This window comes from Elephantulus edwardii, unplaced genomic scaffold (genome assembly GCF_000299155.1).
Source record: "Elephantulus edwardii isolate Elephantulus edwardi_28Jun2011 unplaced genomic scaffold, EleEdw1.0 scaffold00267, whole genome shotgun sequence".
Lineage (NCBI taxonomy): Eukaryota > Metazoa > Chordata > Mammalia > Macroscelidea > Macroscelididae > Elephantulus > Elephantulus edwardii.
In genome coordinates this window covers 1,153,892-1,181,617 of record NW_006400017.1, presented here as the reverse complement: position 1 = coordinate 1,181,617, position 27,726 = coordinate 1,153,892, and the positions used below count along the sequence as shown (strand labels likewise).

At 52.0% G+C, this 27,726-nt stretch overlaps 1 protein-coding gene across 1 annotated transcript in view; it reads right to left on the bottom strand.

The window, feature by feature from the left end:
• SPNS2 (spinster homolog 2 (Drosophila)) overlaps positions 1-27,726 on the bottom strand; it is a 38,907-nt gene that overhangs the window by 10,655 nt on the left and 526 nt on the right. The window contains exons 2-4 of the mRNA XM_006899797.1: positions 27,458-27,720; positions 11,395-11,460; positions 761-897 (exon numbers count right to left, since the gene is read on the bottom strand). Coding sequence (XP_006899859.1) covers positions 761-897; positions 11,395-11,460; positions 27,458-27,720 — 466 coding nt within the window. The remainder of the gene's footprint in view (positions 1-760; positions 898-11,394; positions 11,461-27,457; positions 27,721-27,726) is intronic.

Genomic DNA, 27,726 nt, shown 5'->3' with positions numbered 1-27,726 from the left:
CTCTGTCCTGAGCCAGGCTCACTGACTCCGACACCTCTACCCCCATTACCCAGTTACTGTGTAAATTCATCTCATCCGAGGTCTTCCTCTCCTGTGCTGTCCCTCTACCCTTCTCAGCATGAGGCAACTTGAGAAAAGAAGATAATCATAACAATGATTGGTTGAACACTTGCGGGGGTCTGGACATGAGCTCAGTTATTTCTCACAACAACAACAAACCTTGAAGATAAGAATTGTCCCCAGTTTACAGATGAGGAGGCCAAGACTCAGAGAGCATAAGCAATAGTCTCCAAGTCACAGAGCTGAGTAGACAACAGAGCTGAGCTATACAAATCCAGGTCTGCCAGAGTCAACGGAGAAACATCTTTATGTTCAACTGCTGTTTTCCCGTGCTTAAGACCCAGAGAGGGAGACTGATTCCTCTAGAGTTGCACAAAAAGGCACAGGCAGAGCCAGGACTAGAACTCAAGAGTCCTGATTCCTAGGCCAGATTGCTTCTACTGTTTCTTTCATCATTTCCAGATCAGAGAGTGGCTCAGAACGAGCTCAGATGCCACACAGGGTTGCGAGTCCCTGAATTCAGACCAGTAACAGGAAGGCTCTGTCTGCAGGATTAGTTTAGAAAAGGACCACAAGACACCTCTATTCTCCTGCACTTGAAAGACGCGAGGGTTTGGGCAAAGGGATTGAACCCCCAGACAGACCCCACCACCCACTGGAGGGACTGGAGATGCAGGTGGGAAGCTGGGGCAAGCCTCACCTGCTGGGGGATGAAGGAACTGGAGAAAGTGACCGCCGACCAGAAGAAGATGCCGCAACTAAGAATCACCTTCCTGTTGAAGCGGTCGCCCAGGTAACCGAAGATGGGGGCAGCTACCATGAAGCTGCAGATGAACACTGTAGGGGACAGGAAGGCATGAGGGCCAGCCCAGGATCCCGGGGTCAGGCCCACCTGCCCATAGAGCCCCAGCTGAGGCTGAATGCCAGAGTGCCCAACTGCAGACAAAGCCCAGGGGAGGTGAGGAAGGCAACACAACCCCATTCCCTTCCCCAAAGTCCCAAGAGCCCTCTCTCCCGGACAAGCCCTTTGGGTACTTGTGTAAAAACTAAACACCTAGGTTACACAAGGTGATTGATGTTACTGAACTGTACAAGTGAGAGACCTTGGATTGGCCAATGTTTTGTCATCTATATTTTGACAACAATAAAGAGAAATACATTTTAATTCAATAAAATTGACACAATAGAAAGCAAACATTTACTAATTGAATGCTTTTCACATGTCAAACACTGTGCTAGAGACTTACCATACAGCATCTGTGTGTCTTTCCAACCTCCCTGCAGTCAGGGATTGTCTTCCCACTTCACAGATGTGGAGACAGAGAGGGGAGGTGACACGCTCGAAATCTAAAGTAGTAAATCTCCCAGCATGGATGGAAAGCCCTCTATCTGACTCTGAGTCTATGTTCCTTACACTTCAACTACATTGCTCTCTTCACTATACTTGGAGAAATAGGCTCAGAGAGGCAAAGCAATCTGCCAAAGGTCACACAGCAAATCGAGGCAATTCTGGACTCCCAGATCTCACACCTACTAAGTCACACAGTTATCCAGTTATCTGCACCTGCAGGGGGCTACAAAAGGTCTTCCCACAGCTGAAACACTGCTATTCATTCATTCATTCATCCATCCATCCATACAACAAATACTATGTTTGGTGGCTACCATGCACACCAGACACTGTTTTAGGTCTGGCCACTGAATGGACAAAGGTCCCGTACCATTAGAGTTTTCACCTTGGTGAGGAGAAATAAACAATAATTTTTTAAAAGAAATGTAAAAATATAGTATGTCAAACGGTGACAAATTCTAAGGCAGGAAAAATAGCAGAAATGGGAGCTGGGAAATACACGAGTGTGTGAGAAGGGAAGCTAATGTTACAATTTTAAAGAGAAAGAATAAAGAAGGCAATTTCAGCGCAGACCTGGAGTAGGTGAGGAAATAAACTGTGCAGAAATTGGGGCAAGAACAGCAAGTGTGAAGGCCCTGGGGCAGGAGTGTGCTTTGCATGCTTAGGGAGCAGCAAAAAGGCCAAACGGGCCAAAGCAGGAGCCAGGGGAAAGGAATGAGAGAGACTGGTGAGAAAGGAAGAGACTGGAGGGTGCTGAGCAGAGGAGTGACATGACCTGGTTTTGTTCTCCCAGGACAAGACAGCAGAACTCCATGGGGATGCCACTGTCGGAGCTGGGAGGAGAGAAGGCAGTTCCACAGCTGACGGGCAGATGGCCAGATAAAGGCCAGGATGGCCAGATAAGGCCAGCCTCTGACTGCCAGGATGAATGTGTTCCTGGACTCAGCTGCTCCATGGCTGACCTGAGGCTCCAGGGACAGGGCCCTGAGAGGATAGAAAGGGGTGGACAAGGAGGAAGAGGGCTGAGCAGACGTTAGCTAGACTGGAGGGGTGTAACGGCCGTCTCCTGTCCTAGGAAGAGCAAGATGAACAGACGGGTCTGGGGATGGGGACTCTGCTAACCCCAACTCTTTCTCCTTACCCTGGGTGTACTTGAGCAGATTCCAATCTATCTCTCCATGCCTCAGCATCAGTGCTATGCAGCTAAATGCTTAACAGCTGGATATCTGGAAAGGGTAGGGGTAGGGAGTCTCTGGTCTGTAATGTTTTCCGTAGCGTTTGCTTGTCTGTAATATAAATGTTCCCACCATGGCTGATTTCAATGCCAACATGATGTCTCTTTTCAGAGAGTGGGGACAAGATGGGCAGCATCCTGATTAAAACCTCAGGAAAACAGATAATTGTACAACATCACAAAGCAATCAGGAAGACATGGCGTCTGAGTGTTTGTGTTCTTTGTTTCGCCTATCATTTGTTTACTTGTGACTTTACTATTTGGGGTTTTTAATGACTACGTTTAACAACCAGCTCACACAATTCCTGAAAATCTAACAATCAACTCTCCTGAGCCGATACAGGCCAGCTCCCACTTGCCGACTTCAATGAAGGTAAAAATAGCAACTCCCTGGGCTGCTCTGAGGAGAGTGAGGTAACGCATATTAAGTGCAGAACACCACACCCTGCCCAAAGAGGGCCAGTCTCAGTCAACGTGAGCCATTGTCTAGATTAGTCAAGGCAGAAATTATTGCCTCATATCAAGAAAAAGAATGATTCCTGTTGGACCTGCCTGAGACCAGATCAGCAGATGGGCTTGAAATAAACTTGGGCTGAATCGAGGGGAAGAGGAAGAATCGATGCCTCTGTGCCTGTTTGTGGTGGGTGAGGAACAGGCAAGGAGAAGCCAGAAAAGAAGTGACTGGTCCACTTGTCTTCCAGAAATGGAGCACCTGAAGGACTGAAATGAAAGGGAATCAGCAAGGAGGACTAAATCCTGCTGTGATTGTTAAGGTCGTTTGCATGGAGGATGGCAGAGAAGGGCACTGAAGGAGCCATAGCTGTTCACCATGACAATTGCCATTGAGTCAGTATCAACTGATAGCTGCCCCTTGAGCAGCTGGTGGACTCAAACCCTTGCCTTTGTATTGGTAGTGCAACTCCTTACCCACTCGGTTATCAGAGCTCCCCGATGATAATATAATAATGGATAACAAATCCTGTCAGCAATAACGCATGATGGTCAATGATACATAATGCTTCTTTTAAATAATACCTGCAGTTATCAGTGATGGAGCATTTACTGTACGCAGGGCCTTGGATGAGCCCTTGACTTAAGCACATATTATCTCAGTTAATCCTTACTATTTATCTTCATGTTACAGGGCAAAAAATAGGGGCAGATACTGGTTATATAATAGCTGGTCTATGACTAGGCCAGAACTTAATTAGAATCACGACTAACTGCAGAGTCTTTACTCCAAATCACACTCTTGGGCTCGGAAGGGGGAAAGTTTCTGAGGTTAGAAAAGTTCAGGATGTGCTCAGCACAGCAAGGGCTGCAAACCAGTTATATTTTTCTATTTCAGGCATGGTTGACAAATCAGAGCAAATCTGAATTTGTAAAATGTGAGTAAACCAGAAGAGGAAAATTTAGGGGTCATTTCCCAACTCAAAAACTTAAACTTCCTTAGAAAACAAGGGCAGCATTCATGCCACCCAGCAACTGAATCTCTTGACTGGCAGAGTTGGAAATAACACTGCCCTACTCAAAGATGGTGGCCAACTTTGAATTTATGTAGCCCTCTACAGGCCAGTCAATAATATCTCTTGTCATCAGGCTCCTAAAGGGGCTCATTACATCTCCTCTGAGTTTCCGATTACAAAGTTTCAACTTGGAACTTTTCCCATTCCAGTTATCATTCTCTTCACCCAATTAAAAAGAAAGTATTCAGATCTGTTTCTATTTCATTTCAATAGTCATACGTGAACCAGTTTGAAGTCCTGGCAAGGAGAAGGGCCAGGCTGCAGCATGGAGGAAGCAGTGGGAGATGAGACGGTAGAGAGAGAGGGGCCCTAAAGGCCAGGTCCAGGTATTAAACTTGATTTAGAAAGCAAAGGAGAGACACAGCAGGTTCAATGTTCCCTTAGCATGGCTGAGCATGAGCAAAATGCCGCCTCCCTGGGTGGGGACGAGGGGCAGGAGGGAGAGGCTCAGGGTCTCGGACAGACTTTGGCCACCCTTCTTCATCCTCTCCTCCTGACCACATCAGATTGGAAGGGTAGCCCCTCCACTTTGTTGACTCCTGGCTGTTCATCTAAGGGGGTGAGGGAAGAACCATCTGGGAACATGACTTATCCCCCCTCAAAGCAGGCACCCCCCACACACACTTGGCCCCAGTCTGCCAAATTACCTACATGCCCTGCCCTCAGCTTAAATGAGCTTCACCCCATCTGTTCCCATTCTACAGCTAGAACTAGTGAGGCCCCAAGAGGTAGTGGCACATGCTCCCAAAGACATAGCCAAGTCAGACAGGGACACTCTGTAAGCCACTGTCTGCTCCTCAGAGCCTTCCTTGTGGGGACAAAAAAGTTTAAGGTCAGGAGGGAGAAGGGATCCATCTCCACTCAGGGCAGAGGAGGAAGTCACAGGCTGGGAGAGAGGGCTGAGCACAGTCAAGGGAGCAACAGGGCAAAGAAGGTTCCTGGCAGAAGGAACAGACAGAGGCCTGGACTTCAGAAAGCTGTGGCCTGGATGGTCGGGACGCAGGCTCAGCCAGCCAGGGGCAGCTTGTGCTGCAGATCAGCACCAGGCCCCCAGGCTGGAAGCTTCCTGTGCCCACCACTCCAGCCCCATGGTCTTTGTTTATTTGAGGAGAGCTTTCTGGGCCACCTGGCTTCCTCACCCCTGATTTCGCTAGCACGAGGACATCCTGCCCTAGGGTGTGGGGAAGCCTCACTCAGCTCACGTGTGCTGAGCCCACAGGTCTGAGACAATGGGGCCACAGGCAGGATGCCAGGACAGAGGGGGCAGGGCTGCCAGGCAGCAGGTGGCCAGGAGTCAGATGGAGAGTCCAGCCCTCCGGCCCTTGCCCACCAGGGTCTTTGCCCACCAAGCCTGCAGAGACAGAGCCCCTTCCTCACATGGCTGGTTGGAAGTACCCTGAGAGACACCTGTCATGGTCCCAGCAAAGGGTGGCTGGCACAGGGCACCCATCAGCAGTCTGCTGGCAGGCTTCTCCCTGGAAGGAGTGGTGTCTAGTACCAGAAATTTGGAAAAATCTCTATGGAAAACTGTATACTGGTAGGCAGCCCCAAGACCCTGTCACATCACAGAGCTCCTGAGCACCCTCACCCTAAGAATGGTTCTGTTCGACCCCCCAGGTGGTCTTGGAGCAGGAGTAGACCTGAAATGGCCTTGAGCCCCCACTCTGTGACCTCAGAGCTGACACTCAGCCCACCTCAGCCTGGACTGAACCAGGGCTATTTATACCGAGTCCAGACTCTGGTCAGCCTGTCATTTGGAGACGACCAGCCATTCTCCACATCCTGTGGACAGAGAGGCTGCTCACCCAGGGCCAGAACCATCCCTTCAGTGGGCTGGGTGGGACCCTGCTTGGGCTCTGCCATCCCAGGAACAGCCCCAGCCCACCATATGCCAGAGGAGCCGGGGACAAACCTGGTCCCACAGGTGCCTGCAGTCCTGAGGGAGGAATGGTCAGGCTTCTCTTCATACCTCACGCAGGATTAGACAACCTGTGCATGGCCCTCCCGGCCTCACGGAGAGTGAGGCTTTCTGGGAGCATAGCTACTGGGCTGACCAGCTTTGCCTCCACAACAGAGTCCGGGCCAAAGTGGAAGGATGGTGCTGGGCTGGCCAGGCGGGGAGAGGACCCAGGCCAGAAGAGAGCGAGCCGTCTGGTTTCAGTCTGAGCTGGCTCTTCCTACATCCCTCCTGTCCCCCTGTCCTTCACTCCACCATGGCACTTCCTCATCATAATGATCCCGTGAACATCAGCCTTGAACATTCTAGTCTCCTCTGACATCAATTCTTGAACTTGGCTCCCCATTGTCCAAGGCAACTTCCACATGCCTTTTCCCAGACTTTGACAGTTAGAATGCACTGATTATCCAGCCTCTTCACCCTCCAATCTCCTCTAAGCTCCAGACAAGCGCAGAGGTCACGACCTGGCCCTTTCACTCCTCCCTCTGCCTGGGATGCTGTCCCGCCTGCTTTGTGTTGCATCTGCATTTTTCTCACATCCGTTTTCTAATTCACTCATTTTCTCTTCAGCTGGGTCTAGCCTATTCTTTACCTTTGATCAGTGCTGGCGTGTAACTAACCCTCCACCGGGTTTCCAAGGTCATAAATGGCATGGGAGGTAACTGTCAATCTTCCTCCCCTCAGGGTTGTTGGTGGATTTGAACCAACAGAGACACACAGTGACTCTTTATGGATGATGCCACCAGAGCGCCTTAATGTACTTACTAACTCGGCTAATTATATTTTTCTTTTCATCACAAGATTTCAAGAGCTTTAAATTTGGTTCTTTTAAACACCTGCCTATTCTTTTGTGTGCGTATGTAAATATGCTGCCTCCTGTAACCTTAACTCCCACTCAGCTGGTTCTGACCCAGAGTGAGCCTCCATCAGGCCTCCAAGATCGTGCATCTTTACAGGACAGGATTGCCCACCTTTCTCCCCTCAGAGTGACTGCTTGAAGTGAATCTCCACCCTTTGGTCAGCAGCTCAACATCGTTACAGACTATACTCTTTCCTTTTATTCACTGCCATCAAGTTGGAACCGGCTCATAGCTGAGGTTCCATTGGGAATCTGAGTGTGTAAATTGTACGGGAGGCCCTTGCCCATCTTTCTCCTGAGGAGCCGCTGGTGAATTCAAACCACCAGAGTCTATGGGTTAGCAGCGCAACTCCCCACGGACTATGTCACCAGAGCACTTTCCTTTAGGGCTTTGGAAATGAAGCATAGCTAATCTGAAAATTCCTTCAAGATAACTCTATTCTCTACAGTTCTTCAGGCGCTAATGGCCCCATTTTCTGGCCCAGATGACTTAAAGATGGGCTTCCTTGTGTGCAATGTTCATTTTTGTGAGTGTATGATTTAAAACACACAAGGGGGGGGGAAAGTACCATTTTTACCATTTAAGCGTATGAATCAGTGACATTAAATGATTCACGGTGTTGTGTAACCACATGCTTTTTCAACTTTGAGTTGGCCTTCCTTGGGAATTGTAAAAAATGGCCAAGCTGTCTTCCGTAAATGGAAGTCTCAGATCTGTCACAGCCAGGGACCCCTGGGCTTGTCAGGCTAACATGGAAAGGGACAGAGAAGGGGCTGGAATCAAGAGTTGTGCATAAAACCAGAGTCGAGAGAGAAATGTCTATCGTGAAAGAGAATTCTGTAGGAACATGGCCCACCAAGGTCTCCCAAGTGCCAACTTGTGCACAGCTTGAAATCCAGGGGTTTACCCTGGGGGTCTGAATGGAAGTTAAGTCACCCACACGGCAGCAGAACCCAAGCCTACACAGTCGTGTCCTCAGAGCAAAGGAAAGCTTGGAAATTGGCCTGGTTATTGAGAACTTATTTCATTATTCTATTTTTTTCCCCCTGGATGTTTACATTTTTGTCGTGATGAACATGTTTATATTTTTTTAAAGTCATAACAATCTTCTAAGATTAAAAGCTGATTCCAAATTCTCTGCATCACTTGGCTTCATTTCCAGCTCCCAGGCCAGTTTGCCGAGTTCAACTCTTTAGTTCTGGCCCTGGAAATTTCCCCACAAGCTTTGGCTTCCAAGACGTCCCCACATCCCCAACAAGATCCACTGTTAAGTGTGTATGTTAGTAGAGTTGGTAGGTTAAGTTGGAACAGGTGCCCAAAGTTCTTGTTTGGCACAAGAAAAGGCTTTTAATGAGTTCTAAATCTGCAGGGGCAGCACATGAAGTGACTGTGATGAATGTGTTGCAAGTAGGGCTCAGTTCTGTGGTTTCAAGGTGGAGGTAAATTTACATAATCTTAATGGGCATGTGTGTGTTATCCCTGTAACCTAGGTACTCTCTGTTTTCTTGGCATATTTTATCCAGCTTCTCCACCATTTAGCAGGAGAAAAAGAAGGATTTTCCTATCTGCTGTCAATCTGACAAACCAAACGGAAGTTCTTTTCCCTGAGCAAACTCTAACTCATCCTTCAAAGCCCCACTCAAACAGCCCCTCCCAGAGGCAGTGTGCCAGGTGCACAGTCACTACCACTTGTCTTGGCTCTTACAGTCCCCTGGTGATTGGGTGATGACTTGTCCAGTCCTTGTCAGTAGAGGGAGCCTACTTGAGGACAAGCACAGAGCCTGCGGCAGAGCTTAGCCCAGGGCCTGGTGCACAGTTGATCCAGAGCCAGCTGCCCCATTCAGTGAGGATTACTGATTGTCCGAAACAGCGAGACACCTGAGGTGTAGTGTGGCTGTGGGCTTTCGGGGGCTGTTCCGTGACTGCTGTGGGGGAGACCAGGGCCAGCGCCGAGCCAGCAATCTGCAAGATGCTGATGAATGGGAACTGTTCCCCAGGACAATGCTCCTGCTCTGTCCCAAGGGGAAAAGCAGGGGCAGGCCCAGACCAAACCCGCAGCTGCCCCCAATCCTTTCTTCTGGCCCAGCAGCCCCCAGGGCCCACAAACAGGCACACAGCTCTGCTCCCAGCCCTGGCCTTTTGATCCAGGCAAGCATCAACACCTGGCTGGCAGCCTCCACCGGCTTCTGACCTTATCGGGGCTTGGGGAAGAGACAGGTGTCTGCAGCACAGACCAATTAGGTGACTTGCCTGGTTGCCCACTGAGTCACATCCTGGTCTAGCTTGACTGGCTTCTTGGCTCTGATGGACAATAGGATAAGGGCACTTTGGGGAGCCACCCTCGTTGCCAGGGATGGGCAGGATGAAAAGGGTCAGCACTGGAATGCAGGGAGCTCTGAGCCCTGAGGTGCCACCCTGAGAACACAAGGATGCCAGCGTCTGCAGAATCCTGGAGCCTAATTCTAGGTGTGCTGCTTTCTCCTCATAAGATCATAAAGAAAGCTGTATGCAAACCAACATAAAATTAAAAGTTTTAAAAAAAAGACTTTAAACAAGTCACCTCTTCCTCTGGACCCTTGACTCTTCAACCAGAAAGTAAACCTAATCAAAAGGAAGCCTGTAGAGTGATGGCACTTGACCTCCAACTAAAAGGTGGGTAGTTCAAGTTCACCCTGAGGCGTCTTAGCAGAAAGGCCTGGTGAGCTGCTTCTGAAAACCAGCCACTGAAAACCCCACGGAGCTCAGTTCTACTCAGACATGTCGGATTGCCCTGAGTTAGCACTGACGGGCTTGGTGTTTTTGTAGAACTCCTGAAACAGTCTAATAGGACGTCTATGGGTGATTTGGCCACCTCCAGCCAAGTCGCCAGAGATGATGGGGACTATGGTGACTCTTTTCTCCTGAGTCCAGAGAACAGCCTGGGACACAATCCTGGAGGAACCCAGGAGCTCGGAGCCTCACACCTTGCCCTTCATACTCCATGGAAGGCTGGCCACTGCCAGTGTATACTGAATAGAGAAGGCACAGAGGACAGCAGAAGCTCTGGACCCAGGAGGGCATGAAGCCCAGACCCTGAATGACATAGGAGCCAGCGAGGGACAGGGCTAGGGGTAGGATCTCCCCTCCTTTTCCCCACCAGCTCAGCTCCTATACCCCTTCACCCCCTCATCTTGTTCCCCATCTGTGAAAGCTGGCCACTCACTGCACATCGAACCCGGGAGGATGAAGGGCCCAGCCTCAGGCCCTGAGCAAGCTTACTTGCTCAGACCCAGCCAAGACGGCCCAGGAAGGGCGGAGCAGCTGAGGCTCCCGCAGGAGCAGAGGCGACTTCTGCCAGGGCAGGGACTTGTCCATCCTTGGAAGTTCTGGACCACACAGCCCAGCCCAGCCCTAGCTTAGTCAGTCTTTCCTTATAAAGGTTGAGCCTCGAGCTACCGCATCCCCTCTCCTCTGAGCCTCAAAGACCCCAGCTGGGAAATGAGGCCGGTGGCCAGCTGTGCTATTCTATGAGCTCACGGAGGCTGTCTATGAAGCCTGGCGTTGTGTGCACTGGAATGCCACCTAGACAGGTCAGGCGGGTTCCTGGACAGAGCTGGCTCACCCCTGCCCTTCCCTCACGGGAGAGCCCAGGCAGGGCATGGGGTTCACACACCTGGCAGGACTGGAATCCTGACCATGGACCTTCTCCAGAGCTAGTTAGATCACAGACAGACAGACTCTGGGATCCAGTGGCCCAGAGACAGACAGGGTCACATGCTCAAGGCTCCTCCCCACCTGGGATCCAGCTCTGGTTCTGAATCTTCGCCCAGGCTTGAGGAGATCTCGCTGATGGTCCTTTCATCCATGGTCAGTGGCAGGACAAGGGGCCAGAATCTCAGGTCCCAAGGGGCCATGAAGTTGACAGGGTAGGAATAAGAGAGACCCAGTTTCCCGAGAAAGGGGTGACTTATACTGATAGGCTAGGCTAGGTATTTTATGACTTGACACCATTACCAGGCTCAGCTCACAATCCACAGGGGCCAAGGCTCTGATTCAGGCGGCCCTGCAGGTGACTCAAAAGACTGGAGCCCCCAGAAAGAAAGAATTTCAGCCAATGTCGAGCCCAGAACCTGGTTTCTCAGAGTCCTGCCCAGGGCAGAACTAACGATCTCATTTGTCACTGAAGAGGTGACCCCAGATTTGGCAGTTGTTGGAGGTATGGATAAGCAGGGTCTCCAGGGCTCTGCTGTCCCTGCCCCCCTGCAGTGACCTCAAGAGTCTCCTTTACCAGCCTCCCCAAAAGAAGGGTGATCTCCAGGGGGTTAGGCCCTAGACCTGCACTTCCAAGAAGGAAATGGCCCTAAGAAATGGACTAACTGGGGAAGAAGAGTCCAATAAGTGGGGTCTGGGAGTGGAGAGAGCCTCACCTGACTGCAGCAGGCCAGCACCTCGGTCCTTGACCCCAAAGTGCTGCTGGATGTCCAGAAGGACGCCTGGGGGGGAGATAGAGGGTTATTAGTGGAATGTCTAGATGTCCCCAAGTGCCCTGACCACTCCCCCCACCCCACCTAGATGACTCAGCCTTCCCTCTCACACATGTCCATGGAGCCCCCAGACCTGCTTCAACCTCACCCCCTCCCAGCCCATCTAGACCTTTTCAGGGACCTTCAAGGCCGAGCCTCCACTTGCTTCCACAGGCCCCTGCCCAAGCTCACCCCAGGGAGAGCATCACATCTGCAGGGACCCAGGGCTTAGATTTAGACAAGGCTCCTTCTGGACCACAGAGCCAGGCCTCTGTCTGTTGGCCTGGGTCCCTTGTCCACGCACAGCCTGCTGTGGCCTGGGTGCTAGTACCCTCAGAGGAATGTATAACACCCATGGCCCAGAGAGGAACCAGGTGACCAGGGAGCAGACCCAGAAAGTCAGAGGTGTGCTTCTGGCTGAGGGAGCCCAGGTGGCTAGCAGACCACCCTCACGTTGCTCGCCTGCACATGTCCATAAGCACCCAAGAACACACACGCCTGCCCAGCTGTCCTGGGATTCTAACTAGGACCTCAGATGCAGGGGAAGCAGGGAGGCTACAGGCCCACTTTCTTGGGGAAGGGGAACCTTTGCCCTGTTCACAAATCCCAGCTAGAGAGCCATGCTATGAGGGGGACTAGGTACAGACCAGCAGAGTCCTGGCTGTGTGGAGGTCTGAGTGGCCCACCGGACCCCTCCCACCTCTGGTATCACTCAAATGGGGCCCTTGAGGAACATCACCCCCAACTCCTCCAGCCCCAGAGACTCATCTCAGGGGGCTTATCTCTGAGGACAGCAGGAGGCCCCAGACCACAACACATCTGCACTGAGAAAGGAAGATAGGGAAAAGGGAAGGGAGCCCCCACGCAGTGCCTCACAGAGGAAGAGGGGACCCAGGCTCTTAGCAGATTGCCAGAGCTCTGAGAGTGGTGAGGATAATGGCGATGGCATTAAAATCTATGACGCTTTGCCTTTTGTTGTTGTACTGTCAAGTTGGAACCAACCCATAGCTGACCCTGCAGCAGGTTTTCAGAGGCAGAAAATCACACAGGAGACTGCCCATCTCTCTCCCACAGAGCAGCTGATGGATTCAAACTGCCTATCTTAGTCTTGGTAGCACAATGTTTTGCCACTAACAGCACACCAGAATATGAAGACGTCACCATAAACTAATTTACTTGTACAACCCTATGAGAGTGGTATTATTATTCCACTTGCCAGATGAAGAAACTGAGGCACAGATGGTTAAGCCATGTGTTCGAAATCACACAACAGAAGTGGCCTCTGTGAGCATTAAATGTCAACCTCAGTGGCTGGCGCTGGGGCACAGGGTGAGCTTGTGACAATACTGTCCCTCCCAGTCTCAGGTGCAGAGCAGTTTCTCAGGATGTGAAGTTAGAGTCAGCTGATGTCCTAGAAGTTCCACTGCCAAGAGGAGCGGGCCTCCTCCTTGTTAATTCCCAGTGGATTTACCATAATTATCCATAATGAGGAGGCCGTGTGAGGCCCAGTTAATGACTTAATAACTAAGGCCGGGGCTGTGGTCTTGCCGTGAAGACAGAAGCAGAGGCTAGTCCCTGGGCTGGCAGATGATGGAGCCACCAACTGGGACCTCCTAGGTGTCCAGGCCCAGAGGCCCAGGGCAGGTGGCACAGCTGGGTCTGACCTCAGAGAGCCATCCACCCTCACAGCCCACCCCTGAGCCTGGAAGCTGCCTCCTCTCTGGTCAGGGCCTCTGTTGTCCTCCATCACACACCTTTCTCTCACATTGTCACTGTCACCGTGGCCCTCCAGTGCCTTGGGGAAGGTCCAGGTTTTCATCAGGTTTATGGAGCTTTATGGTCTATGCTGCCAACTCTGCCCTCTGGCCTTATTTCTTGGGATTCTCCTCCACTCTCACTCTAGCAACCCCAAGCCCTCATGGTGTACCCAATCCACAAACGTCTCACCTGTCAGAATCTTTGTTGGTTGCGCTAATTCCTAACAGTCCTTCAAGACTAGACCAGATGCTGCCTCTTCTAGAAAGTCTTCCCTGATTTCTTCCCTTTCCATCATTCCTAGTGAGTTGGCCTGACTTTGGTTTACCATGTGTCACACGAGAATTGGTTCATTCTGCAGTTCCATTGATCCATTGAAGCTGAGAGGTATATAGGCCATGAGTTACTGGTTCCGGCCAAGTTCCAGTCACTGTGTGAAGCCCTATTCTTATTAAGCACGCTGGTATTTAGAAGTATCAAACAATTTTACACTTGAGGTAATGAAAATACTTTGAGAGGTTAAAAAAAAAATCTATCATACAGCATGTAAAATATCTGAGGCAGGATCTGAACTCAAGGCTATTGCCTAAGAACAAAGCTTGTTTCAACCATATTTGCTTGAATGCACAACCTATATCCATGAAAGAAACAGCAAGCCATGCATCACATTGGCAAGTCTGCTGCAAGGACTACTTTCAAGTGTTAAAGAGCAAAGACGTAATTTTGAGGACTAAGGTACACCTAACCCAGCAGCTTTTGTGGCCTAGTGGTAGGGAGCTCTATTGCCATTCCAAAGGCACACAGTTCAAATCCACCTGCTGCTCTGCAGGAGAAAAATGGGCAATCTCCTCCTAAGTGATTAAACTGCCACTATGGGACTGCTAGGAGAACAAATAGGTTCATCCATGAGAGGGTGAAACCACGCTGCTCCGGAGACAAGGCAAGGAGAGACCAGTCCTTGGAGAAGGACATCATGCTTAGAAGGGTGGAGGGAAAGTGCGAGTGAGAAAGACCCTGCGTGAGATGGATTGACTCAGTGACTGAAGTAACAGGGGTAGGTGTGTCAGGGACAATGTGGTTGGCTCAAGATAGAGCAGAGTACAGAGTTGTTGTACATAGAGTCACTGAGTTGCAAGTGATTTGACGGCACATAACAACAACAACAACAATGGGTCAGTTCTGACTGGGTGATACACAAGAACAACCACTACTCAAGCTATGGTATTTTTCAGTTGCAACAAGATAGATGACACAGTGGCTGCAGCAATAGGCTCAAGTATGGTGGAGATGATATGATGAGGATGGGGCAGAGTTCAGATCCGCTGTTCACAGGGTTGTACTCAACCTGACAGCACTTAACAATAACATGTGCATGCATGCAAGAGCTGGACAATAAATAAGAAAGGCCAAAGCCAAATTGTTGCCTCTGAATTACAGTGTTAGTGAAAATTGCCGAATATACCATGGACTGCCAGAAAAAACAGACAAATCTGTTTTGGAAGAAGAGCAGCCAGAAGGCTATTTAGAAGCGAGGGTGGTGAAACTTCCTCTCAACTACTGTACAGGGTCATGTTTTCCGGAGGGGCCAGTGTCTGGAGAAGGACGTCAGACTCGGTAAAGCTGAGACACACTTCAGTGAACTAGACTGACACGGTGGATGCCATTGTGGATGAGGATGGCACAGGATGAGGCTTTACTCTGTCACACACAGGGTCGGAACCAATTAGATGACACTCGACAACCTCTGCATGGTTCCCATCTATCCCCTAACCCGTCACACAGCTGGGACTCAGTGACCGTTGGTGAGTTCCATATAAACAGGTAGGTGAGTGCTCACTCATGCCACACTGCGCCCCTGGAGGGCAAGACCCACAGTGCACCCTCTCCAGAACCCAGGACGGAGCCAAGTTGGTTGCCATTGAGTTAATTTTGACCTGTGGTGACTTCACATGACTCCACACGTGCAGGGGAGAATTACACTCCGTAGGATTTTTGTCAGCAGATTTCTCAATGGATTTGAACCACCAACCTCTTAGCTAGCTGTTAAGCACTTAACTAATTGTGCCACAGAAGGACTCAAGACGTTAAGACTCATTATTTAGGTGTTGAGTGGGTAAAAGGATAGATGAAGCAGACGATGCAGTGGGGTAGAACCTCCCCACTGGAACCCTGCACTGAGGGTGCCCACCCACAGCCCAGAGCAACCCAGGGCCTGTGTAGGAGCCACCGGCTTTCTGATGGGAGCAGGGCCCTATCAGGAGAGTACCCATGAATATATCACGTGCTCACAGCAAATCAAAGTACTCTCACTTCCTCTTCAGAGCACACTCCAGCCTTCCAAGCCCAGTGTTTGCCTCAGTTTCCAGGAAGCCTCCCCAGACTTCATGTATCACTCAGAGCTCCTGGCAATGGGGAGGGATGTTTTCCACACCCAACTGGGCATCAGGGAGCTTCTTGGAATTCCCAGGAAGGCTCGGATAGGGTGTAGAGCCCAGGACACCAGAAACATTGGGTGTTCACACCCACCCATGCCCCTCAGCCCAGAGCCCAGCCTGGGTCCAGGTCATGAGCTGCAGGCAGAAGGGGCAGAAGGACACTTTGCAGCGAGCAGGCACCCTCAGGGTCCTCCCAGGCTTGTTTTCCTTCATCTAGGCTCAGAAGGGGCTGTGTCTGCAGGAGGGCAATACCCCGCTGGCCGCTGGCACGGGGAGTGTGTGTCACGGCTGCTCGGCCAGTTGCCTCAGATTTTCCTCTGGGCTCCAGCCTGGCTCTGGCCCATGCACCCCCTCCCTTCTTCACCACAGCCTTATTTTTAGCCTCCTTCCTGGAGGCTGAGGTTCGGTGGGTCACAGGACGGGGCTCACAGGACTGCCCAGAAAGAGCCTCTCCAGACCAAGACAAGTCCACGCAATTCACCAGCCATCACTGGGGTGTGAGGGGGGAGCTCCCACCCCTCCCACACCCGCAGCTCCCAACCCAGACCTCTCCAGGCAGCCGCCCCAAACCCACATCCAGAATTGCTCTCTGCTCACAGTTCATTTTCTGGCCTAAGAAAACATTCTAGAACAGTGGGCTCCCTGCCCCCAAACCTTCCCATCCATTCACTCCAGTTACGCCCCTCCCAGGCCCCCAGAGGTCTTGCCTCTTGTCTAAGGCTCATCATCTCTTATTCTACTACGTCAATCATCTCTCCTGTCTCTCAGGGAAGGTTTCTATGCACTCAAGCCCCACAGATGTTCACCTCTATCTTCCTGAGGGTGAAAGGCCCCCTGTCCTGTCCCTCTGCAAACTGTCCCTTCTCATTCCACCCCAACACTCTGTCCTCACCTCCATCACTCCCCTAACACCAGCCTCCTCCTGAAGGCCCAATCCCACAGACCTGTCTCATCCCTCCATCTCCTCTGGAGCCCTAGTGGACTTGGAATCTGCAGTCCCTTGTGCATCTTCTGAGCAGCACAACAAGATCCCTGGCCAGGTCCCCGGAAGGCAGGGTGACCCCTAATGCTCCCTCACCTCCATGAATGTGGGTCACCCTGCTTCTGTGGCCTCTGTCCTCACTGCCAGCATCTTCACTAGCCTCCCTGCCCTAGCCACACCTCCACCCACCCAGCATCCCACCTGCAGCCTCACCAGACAAAGATTGATCACAAACTAAGTTCCAAACCAGGGCAGGTGCTCCACAGACCACAACATAGTTTCTGGGTTCAAGGAGCTAATGCCGTGGCTATCAACCCTGGCTCAGCCTTAGCCTCACCCACGAGTCCTCCCGCATCCACTGGCTCAGGCTGCTGGCTCAGTAACAACACCACAACCAGTCACTATTATTAGCAGATAATATGCACTGAAGTTCTCTGCCTGGACAATTTAAGCTCGACTACTACCTAAAGGTTAGTGATTTGAATCTACTCAGTGGTGCTGCGGAAGAAAGGTCTGGTGACCTGATTTCATTGAGATTACAGGCAAGGAAACCCCACGAAGAAGTCCCGCTCAGTAACACACGTTACTCAACAACTCAAAAACTCAGGGGTTTGGATTTTGATTCCCGAGTACAGACATGCCTCAAAGCTGTGGGTTCAGTTCTAGACCACTATGGTAAAACATAACAGCAGCAAAGCGGACCAAGTGAATTTTTGGTTTCCTGGTGCAGAGAAAAGTTGTTTCCCCTAAATCACGACTCACTGCCCTTGAGGTGGTCCTGACTCAGAAGGACCCTCCACTGGGCTTCTGAGTTTCTAAAGCAACAGGAGGGGACTGTCCAACTCTCTCCCATGGAGCCCGGGTGGATTCGAGCTGCCAGAAATGTGCAGCCTTTGGGTCAGCAGCACACCCACTAGGGCTGTGCCAGGGGAGCCCCCTAAAGATATTGTAGCCTACCAAGTGTGTAATTGTTGTCGTTAAGTGCCGTCAAGTTGAATAAAACTCATAGCAATCACATGAACAGCTGACCTGAACCCTGCTCTGTCCGGTGCCATCCTCATCATCTCTGTCATCCTAGAGCCCGTTCCTGAGGCCACCGTGTCAATCCACCTCGTTGGGGGGGGTTCTTCCTTTCCTTCACAGACCCGCCATCTTTCCAAGCCTGATGCCGCTTTCCAAGGAATAGCCTCACCTAGCTACCCGCCCAAAGTATGAGAGACGAAGCTCCACCATCTTTGCTGCCAAGGAGCACTGTGGCTGCACTTTTTCCAAGAAAAGTGTGCAAGAGCCTTATGAAAATGAAAATGGAAATAGAGTGAGAATGGCCAGCATGTAACACAGAGACTCAAAGAGCACACACGCTGCTGGAGGCACGACGCCGACAGACCTCATGATGCGGGTTTAACACCAACCTTCAGTTTGTGAGAAACGCAGCACCAGCAAAGAGCACTAAAGGAACGCAATAAAGCAAGGAGTGCTTCCTATGTGTCAGGCGCTTCAGGGAGCTTTACAAGTGCCAGCTCACTGCCTATGGTTGCCGCCCCCATTGGCATCCAGATCATTCCCAGACTCCTAGCATCTGAGAACTCCACAGACTGCCTTAATCCATCTCTTCTGCCATCCACAGTACCCCCTTCCCTGTCCCAACACACACACACACACACACACACACACACACACACACACAGCTTTAGGCAAGGGGGAATTCTGCTCACCATGACATTTCACCTCCTTGGACCTATGTTCTTTCCTGTCAATGGAAAGCATGGGGAGATCAGCGAACTTGATCTATTTCCAAAATTCAACCAACCAATCACTTTGAGGGAAGATGCTTGTCAAAATACAGCCTGTCAGGCCCTCCCCAAGTCTGCAGAACCACCCTCTCTAGAAGACAGACCCTGGCACCTGTCATTTACTTTGCCCAGTGACTAGAGACCACTGGCCTTGCCGGTCTGAGGACTCACGAGTTTGCATACAGCCCAGCGGCTGCTGAGCCTTTGCCACAGCAATGCTCTCCTCCTGGGGTTTCCATTTCTACCTCCAAAGATCAATCTCATCATTCAAGCACCAAGTTCAGGGTCACTTCTCCCAGGAGCCCTCCAGCCTCCTTTTCCATGATTCTTATGAAGAGGTGCCTGGCCCCTTGAAGGCATCTCTGTTCGTTTCAATCCATGGTGACCACATGCACAACAGATTGCTGTAATCCACTGGGTTTTCACTGCCTGATTTTCTTAAGTAGATGACCAAGCCTTTCTTCCTAGTCTATCTTAACCTAGAAATGTCACTGAAAACTCATCAGCATCATAGCAACATGTAAGCCTGAGAGTCACTGAGAGTGACTGTGCCTGAAGTATATCAGCTGGAAATCAGACCTAAGTCTCCTGCACGGAAGGCCAGCATTTCACCACTAAACCACCACTGGCCTCATCAGCTGAGTCAAATCTTTCAGCCAGGCTCACATGTCGCCACGCCTTCACAAAGGACAGAGATGGAGAAGAAACCCATGCTGACCTTGGGGCCCCTGACTCAGGCCAGCCCTACCTAAGGTACTACATGGTATTAAAGCCTTTTCCTGTCTGGTCTGGTAAGACAGGGCACCCAGTACTCAAACTTGGAGCCCCAAGCGCAGACCCCATCACCCCACATCAACTCCATCCCACATCCACTCCATCCAAATCTCTCCCAGAGCTGAAGGCAGTTTAGCAGAGTTCCCAACAATAGGCACTCCAAAGCCGAAATCATCTGGGTTCAAGCCCTGGTTTCATCCTTCCTGCTGTGTGACTTTAGGCAAGACACTTAACCTCTCTGTGCCAATTTCCTCTTCTGTCAAATGGCATCATCCTAAGGCCCGATTCATATCATTGTTGTGGGTTTAAGTTGGTTGGTTGTTCCATGTCACATGCTTGAAACTGTGCCCGGCACATAGTAGTCAGGGCTGAGGGATCCTGCCATCAGCCGGCCCCTCTTAAAGGGGACCATCGCTCCACAATGCAAGCCTCAGAGCTGGCCTGCTCTGGGAGTCTCACCCCTGCTCCACGGCTCGGCTGTAGTGCCCGCCCCAGTAATTATAGGGGTCTGAAGGCCTGGCTCTGGATGGCAAAGGCAGGGAAACCATAGCCTGGCCCTGCAGGCACTCCCACTAGGAGCCAAAGCCTGGCTCTCAAGCACGATGTGCACACAAACACACACATATACACACACACTCTCATATCCTTTCCCCATCACCAAGCTTTCACAGGGCAAGTGGGCTGGCCCACTCCTCAAACTGGCCTTCCTACACACCTGGACCCTGCCCTGAACCCCTGTCTGTCAGTGTGAAGAGCACCCCAGGGTCTCAGTGTATCTCTGCTGGCCCCATTCCCTAACCTTAATTGAGTCTGTTCTACATTTGCTTATCCTTCCTCCACACCCCCCAAATCCAGGTCCTTAACATTAAGGCAGCCTAGTGGTCACTCCTGCAGGGACCCTGAGGATGAGCCCCCGACCCTGGATTCTTAGACCCTCAGAGAGATCCTTCCCTCCCCAGATAACCTAGACTCTGAAGTCACCCCACAAAGAGATCCCCAGCTAAAGGTCTAACACCCTCTCCATCCAAGACCCTCCCAGTTCCCCCCTGAGCCCTGAGAGTCCTCCCTCCTCCCCGCTAAGCCTCTGTGCCCAGAATGGGTGGCGACAGCAGCCTGGCCTCTGTCCTGTGGTTACAGTCTATCATTTAGGGCGAACTTTCCTGGAACCAGGCTCTGCCTTAGCAATTTGGGGTCTCTGTCCAGCCACTCCTTTCCCAGCTCAGCCTCCACAGCTCTGGCCTGGCTCAGAGACATGTAAGACCACCAGAGGCCAGGGATGACGTGTCTAAGGCTTCTCATGACCCATAGCGGGGTATGGCTAGTGCGGCCACAGGTATAAGACAGGGGTGGGGACAGAAGGGTCAGAGAGAGATGACAGACCACAGAATAGAGAGTTCAAGGTCACAAATCTCAGACTTCTCCCACTCCTGCTTCTGCACCCTAGGAGACCTGGTCAGTCTGACCCCACTTTTCAAGGAGGAAACAGATTCAGAAAAGGTGAGCTCAGAAAACCTGGCTCCCTACTTTTGCCCCGACAACTCCCCAAAAGAAGCTATAGCCTATTCCTTACACACACACACACACACACACACACACACCCTCTTGTGAGTGCTACAATGTGCAGGCCTCCCCCAAGCGTCTTTACAGGAGCAGTCCTTTGCTGCTTACAAAGCTTATCATGCCTCTGGCTCCCATTCAGCAAACTCATGTTTGACAGTGGGGCTAGGAGCACAAGGACCTTGCAGAAACATCTGTAGGGCTGAGGCATGAGCACGGAGACCCTGGGGGTCAAGAGGGCCGAGGACTGAGGGGCAGGCAGAGAGCCCACAACCCAGTCTCCAACACTGGCCAGCGCACTGTTGCTTCTTAGTTCCCGTCCTGGTGTAGATGTTTCGATCATCAGCATATCTCCCCCAGGATCCCTCTCACCATCCCCTTAGCCACCAGGAGCTGGGCAGACACAGAGCAGATGAGAGCTTGGCATCATACCACCTTACCATATAACCTGGGCTCAGAACTGCACCCAAACCCCTTCCTGAGTGTACAGAAGCTTCTCTGCCCAGCTTAGGGGATGAGGAAGACAAGTCCCATTGTCAGAACCAAGGGCTGAACAGACAGGGACTACAGCTGATCGCTTCCTCCTACTTCCTTCCCAGAGACTCAATGCCCCACGCTCACTGTGTGTCCTGCTCAGGGCAAAACGGCATGAACAATCATCTTCACCATGTCCAACAGGCAACATCATGTTAGTCTGGTGGAAAGATTGATGTTGTCAACGATTTCATCTTGCTTGGATCCACAATAAGCACCCTTGGTACCAACAGTCAAGAGGTCAAAAGGTGCATTGCATTGGGAAAATATCTTGTCAAGGATCTTTTCAAAGTGCTAAAGAGCAAGGATATCAGTTTAAAGACTAAGGTGCATCTCACCAAAGCCATATCCTTTTCAATTACTTCCTATGCATCTGAAAGTTGGACTAATGGTGACAAGAAGAAGAACTGATGTCTCTGAGTTATGGTGTTGGAGAAGAGTACTGAATACCTCCTGGATTGCCAAAAGAACAAACAAATATGACTTGGAAAAGGTACAACCAGGGTCCTTTTTTGAAGGCAAGGATGAAGCTTCTTCTTACCTATTTTGGGCTAGGAGAGGACAGTCCTTGGAGGAGGACATTATCTTAGAAAGGTGGTAGGCCTGTGTAAGATAAGAAGACACTCAACAAGATGGATTGACATAATCTGGGAGTCAATGGAGTGACTGTCACAACATGTTCAAGTATGTCAGAGATGATGAAGATGGCGCAAGACAGGGCAGGCTTTAGATCAGTTGTTCATAAGGTTACTATGAGTTACAGTCGACCCAATGCCACACAGCAACAACAAGCCACCATCAGAGAAACCTGAGCCCCAGCAACAGAGACATGGAAGGACTGGACATGAATTGGGGATGCCCAAGCCCACCAAGTTCCCCCTCAGTCCAGAAGGATGGGTATTGGGTGAGTTCCAACTCGGCCACTGTGCCAGTCAATGTGGCCCACACCTTGTGTCAGACCCACCATGCTGGCATGTGGGCCAGTGACCAGGCTTCACCTCTCAGGCTGGAGGGAGGTGGTCCCTGGCCCAAGGACCGGTGTTGTGATGGATGAGGACCTGAGTGTAAGGCAGAGACGTTGCTGAGACCATTCAGGGGAACTGAGGTTTGCTGCTGAAACTTCTAGGGTGCAAACCTGTTGTGTCTGGGGAGCAGGAAGCAGGGAGAATTTGAGACATGTAAGCCAGGCTACCGTGGGAGTGAGACCCTGATCATAGCAAGAGAGCATGAATATCAGCTTTCAGGGAGGGGTCCAGGACTCAGAGAGGGTTGGAGCCTCACCGAGGTCACACAGTCAATCTGGTAAAGTCAGGCGTAAGAAGCCCAGCCCAGGAGTCCTTGAGGGTCCAGCTCCGGAAGTCTAGGGATCAAGCTAGTCTCCTCCTTGCATCCCTCCCTCAGCCCCCTTCTAATCCCAGGACTTCAGGTCCCCTCATCTAGGCAGAAGCAAAAGGCACTTCCTGTCTGGGGAAATTACAGATGTTCCCCCTCTCTGAATATCACTGTTGGTAATGCAGCCCTGCACCCTCCTTGCCTGGCTCACAAAACTGGAAACTGAGGGACAGCGCAGGCTGTAAACTGCCCCAGGGCCCAGACCAAGGGAGTAAGATTCAAAGACATTTCCTCTCACAGGCCCACAGCACAAAAGAGCTGGCAGAACCAGCTAGAAAGTGCCAAAGGAGGAAGGAGCAAAGAAATGGGCAGCTGGTGGTTAGTCATAGGACGCTAACATTCCAGGCCAGCCCGAGGATCACCTGGGTGCTGACCCTGCCAGAAAGACACTCAGGAATGCAGCCCTCTATGCCTCACCCCTCAGACCTCTGCTAGGTGCTTCCCCACAGGGAAGATGTGGCCTACTGGTCAGGGCAAGGCCGCCTAAGCAGGGAGGGAGGGTGAGGATTCCAGGGAGCTCGTTTCATCCTTTGAGCTAGCTCTATGTAATCTGGCCTTTACCTGCCCAGGTGACCAACTACAAGGCCTCCTGGGTCTTGGTTTCCTCATCTGTCAGCTCTGGATAGATTCAACCTGGCAGATACAAAAGACAGCAAAAAGGGAAGTGATCCCAGCCTGGCACAGAACGTGCTGGCAGCCCCTTCCTCCGACACCCAGTTCAGCTGTTTGGGGAAGTCCCCTAGTCCTGCCAGGCCTGCGTTCCCAGCTGGGTCCCCGTGTGCTGCCTCTCCTCCTCGGTTTGTGTTAGTGAGCCGTTGCCATGGAGACCAGTCTCAGCTTCTTTGGCAGAAAAGGACTCCCCCAGGGTAGTGCTCTGCCTCTCCTACTCACCACCCCCCCAAACTCCAAATGCCCAATCTGCGGTGAGCAGGATCAAAGAGAAGAGAGAGGTGTCCAGGGATGAGGTGGGAAACAGGTACCACTGGAGAAGCTGGGGAAGGAACTCCGTTCTCAAATAGTCATTCGCCAACCAGGAGTAGAACCCAGGCCAGCTCCCCACTGCGGGCCCAGCTCCAGGAACCCAAGGTACCACCTACATGCTCAGAGGGAAGAATGGAAGCCCAGGAGTGGAGGCGGCTCTGGCACCAGGGAACAGTACAGGCGAGAGAGGGCCCCAAGACCTTAACCAGAGGGACTGCCTCCTTCTCCTGGCCTGGCAGTCAGGAGTGGGCTCAGAGTGCAGAGTGGGGGGCTGCTAAAAAGCAAGAGTCATGAGCCCTATGGGCAAGCATATTGCCAGGGATAATTCGAGCTGAAATGCATCTACCCAGGAGCACTCCTGCAGTCTCTGTATTCCAGACCTGGCATGTCCAGCAGGGTACATGGTCCACTTCCATCTGAGCTGGAGAAAAGGTTCCACGGGGCTAAGGCAGAGGGGTGCCTGGTGTTACCTCGCACTGCTACCCTGAATAGGTATCCACATTCTCTGGGCATCAGTCTTCCCATCTATCCAGAAATGTACTGGAAAAGTTTGAGATGAGATTTCTGGGCTACTTCCAGGTTATCCAACTGAAGTAATGTTCAGCAAGAAAGGCAGGAGCCTGGCCCTCATGGCTGGTTCTGAGGCCTACTGCCCTCAAGGGGTTCTCATGGAGAGGAGAGGCCTAATTAACTGGATCTCCAGGTGTCACTGGGAATGCTAGGGTAGAAGCTACCTGCATTCCCAGGCGGCAGCCCAGCCCTGGCGGAGAAGGGGAGGGAACCGCAAAGGCGTCCTGAAAGAGACTGGCATAAACAGAGAACCAGGAAGGACACGCAGCTGAGGCCATGGCTTGGGCAGAGGTACTGCCGAGAAGGCCACGGACATTTGTGAGGCCCTCGCCTTGTACCAGGTGCTTCAGACGAGTTCTCATTTACTCCACACAACCAGGAGGTGGAGAGGAGGAAATTGAAGCCCAGAAGGTTCAAGTAAAATCCCTGCGGTCACACAGCTGGTACACTGAAGCACCTAGATTCAAACCCTAGCATCAAAGACTCTAGCCTGGTGCTATTCAATATAGTGACCTCTAGTCAGCGTGGCTGTTGAGTTCCTGAAGCACAGTTCATCCAAACTGACAATTGCTGTCAACATAAAACACACGCGCCAGATTCCAAAGATGGAGTATGAAAAAGAACACAAAAGTATGCCACTAACCACTTTTCATTTCTATTGCATGGTGAAATGATAACATGTTAGATCTTTGAGATTAAATAAAACATACTACCAATTAATTTCACCTGTTTCTCTTTCTCCTTGTTTTACATGTGGCTACTAGAAAATTTGTAATTATATATGTGGCGTGCATTATCCTCCTTCTGGAAAGGGCCTGTTGGTCCCATGAAGATAGACATGTGCAGGGTTACGGGAGAAGAAAGGGGCTTCTTGCTGGTAAGGTGATAGGGTATGAGGGTGTTTTGGGGGTGCTGAGGTCAAACCAAGCAGTGCAGACATGGAAGGTGCCCATGCAGCAGAGTGTCCATACCCCCTCCCCTGTCCCTGCTGGGCCTGTCAACCACAGGTGGACTCAGCCCTGGGCTGGCCATTGCCCTGGCCCAAGACACATCAGTTGCTATAGTGATAGTAAACCTTCCTGAACTTTGGGGAGCAAAGGGCGGAGAAGTCTGCCATAAAGAGAGAGAGGGACAGAGGCAGGCTTATCCGGAGAGGAAATCTGTGTACCTTGTCTGTTGGGGGTGGGGCAGCCTGTGAGTTCTTGCTTGCTGTTGGGATGGGAGGGAGGCACGGCCTGGCCAGTGTTTGCACAGAGGTTTCCGGGTTTCCTCCCTGCTGCCCCACTCCTCTCTTAGCCACTATCCTTCCAGCTCACACTTCACCAGCAATGTCCTATCTTGGGCCACCATTCTGATAGTCTAAGCAGGGGACCCCAAGAGAGGTGAAGGCAGATAAGCACTAGACTCCCTGATCTCCCCTTGCCAGAGCCAGTGCCCCCACGAATGTCAGATGAGGTGGTCTAGACCGGAAAAAAACAAGATGGGGAGTGTGCAGGTGCCAGAAGCAGAAACCTTGGTCCTCTGCTCAGGGAGGGCAGGGGGCCTCTTCTGAAGCAGAAGCCCACTGGTGGGCCCAACTTACCAGCCTTCTCATCCCCTCCTGGGGTCATCCACCCTGCACAGGGGCCACAAGGGGATTCAGTTTCCCCAGGCACCTACAGAAGCCATGTTTGGTTTGCCTGCTGGTCTTGGGTCTCCCGTGACTTTTCCACTTTCCCTAAGCACCCACTTCCCGGGCAGTGTGATGCACACACATACATGACAGGGACTGTCACCTAAGTGGCATTCATTATTCTTGCTCATGCAGGGGTTTTTTTAGATTGCTTGATTCAGAAACAGGTGGTACTCCAACACCTTCCAGCACAAAGAGGGGAGAGGTAAGGTGCTTCCAAAGCCAGGGTGGAGGGGTTAGCTTCCACTTGACCCTTACATTCTCCAGAAAGCCCCATTCCACAGAGGGCCAGACTGAGGCCTAGAGGAGAGGACCTAGGTGGCATGAGGTAGGTGGCCACCCAAGCAGTCACCGCTCTAGGACTCTCCCTTCTCAGGTGCCACAGATTTCCCTTTATAGTCTATTTTTATTTTTAATATTTCATAGGATTTTGTTTTCTTTTTGTAGCTCTAGCTCCTACTAAGCTGCAGTTAGGCAGGTTCTGGGCTAGCTCACCAGGTAACCAGTCACTTCTCTCCTTCCACAGGGAGTCCCCTCTAGGCCAGAGTCCCCTCTCAGCCACACTCACTCAAGAGGCAGCTCAATCTAGGGCAAGTCCCTACCCCAAGGCCCATACGCAGTGAGGGAGGAGAGAAAAATCAGAATTTCAGAACCTTACTGTCAACAGGCACACACGCCCAGGGAACCATCACCTCAGCAGTGGTGAAACAGATGTAAACATGAGCTAAGACTGGGCCAAGGTCACACATCAAGCACATGGGGCAAATGAGCGGCTAGAACCCAGTTGCTCTCTCAATTCCCAAGGTTGGTCCCCAGAGATGTTCAGGGAGCCTAAGGCCGCCCCCATCTCTTGCCTCAGTGGCTGCCCTAGGCCCCAAGCACCACGGAGCAAGGGGGCGGTGTTTTCAGGCCTCTCGCCAAGGCCAGCTGCAAACCGCATCCAGGGTCCCCAGGCGCCGCAGACCCGCCCCGCCCCTCCCTCTGCTCCCCGCAGCCCTGAGCCTTTGTCAACCACGCGCTCACACACACATCCGCGCTGCCACGCGCGCACACACTCGGGCTCCCCGGCGCACACCCGCAAGGGGCGCGCGCACTCGCGGCCCGCAGGCAGGGGATGGAGGTGGCGGAGGAAGGAAGGAACTGACCCGCTACCGACGGACAGACTGCCTGAGCTGGGGGAGGGGAGAGAGGCCTGGGAACCAGAGACTGAGGAAGGAGAAGGCGCAGAGGCTGGAACACAGAGACGCAAAGGAGCCTCTCCGAGAGAGGACAACGGCTGGGACATCAAGGGTTAGGGAGGACGCTTGGGTTGATCCAGGGGTGGGGGACTTCCCCAAACCCTGGCCCTCAGCTGGGAGGAGGTCCCTGGATTGGACCCCCAGTGGATCACAATTATGTCTTAGTGGAAGATCCCATAGAGCCCCCATATAGGGCTTGATATTGGGGCCCTGGGACCGAAGCCTCCCTCGGGTACGTCAATGCAGGGGTCCTAGTTCTCCAGCTGGGTGGGGCGCCTGCTCACCTGCCACGGTGTACCTGTCCAGGTAATTGAGCACGTTGCCCAAGCTGAGGATGGCAGCTGCTGCCCCCCGCCCGCGGCCCAAGCTGGCCGGTTTGGGCGGCTGCGCGCCGGGGCCCTTGGCAGCAGCTGCGCAGCCCGGGGTGCCCGGGGTTCCAGGGGGCCCGGGCGGGGCCCGCCTCACGCTGCCCGACAGTGTCTGCACCTCATCGTCTGCAGTCGCAACTCCAGTGCCGCCTGCGCTCCGCGCTCCGCAGCAGCCACCACTGCCA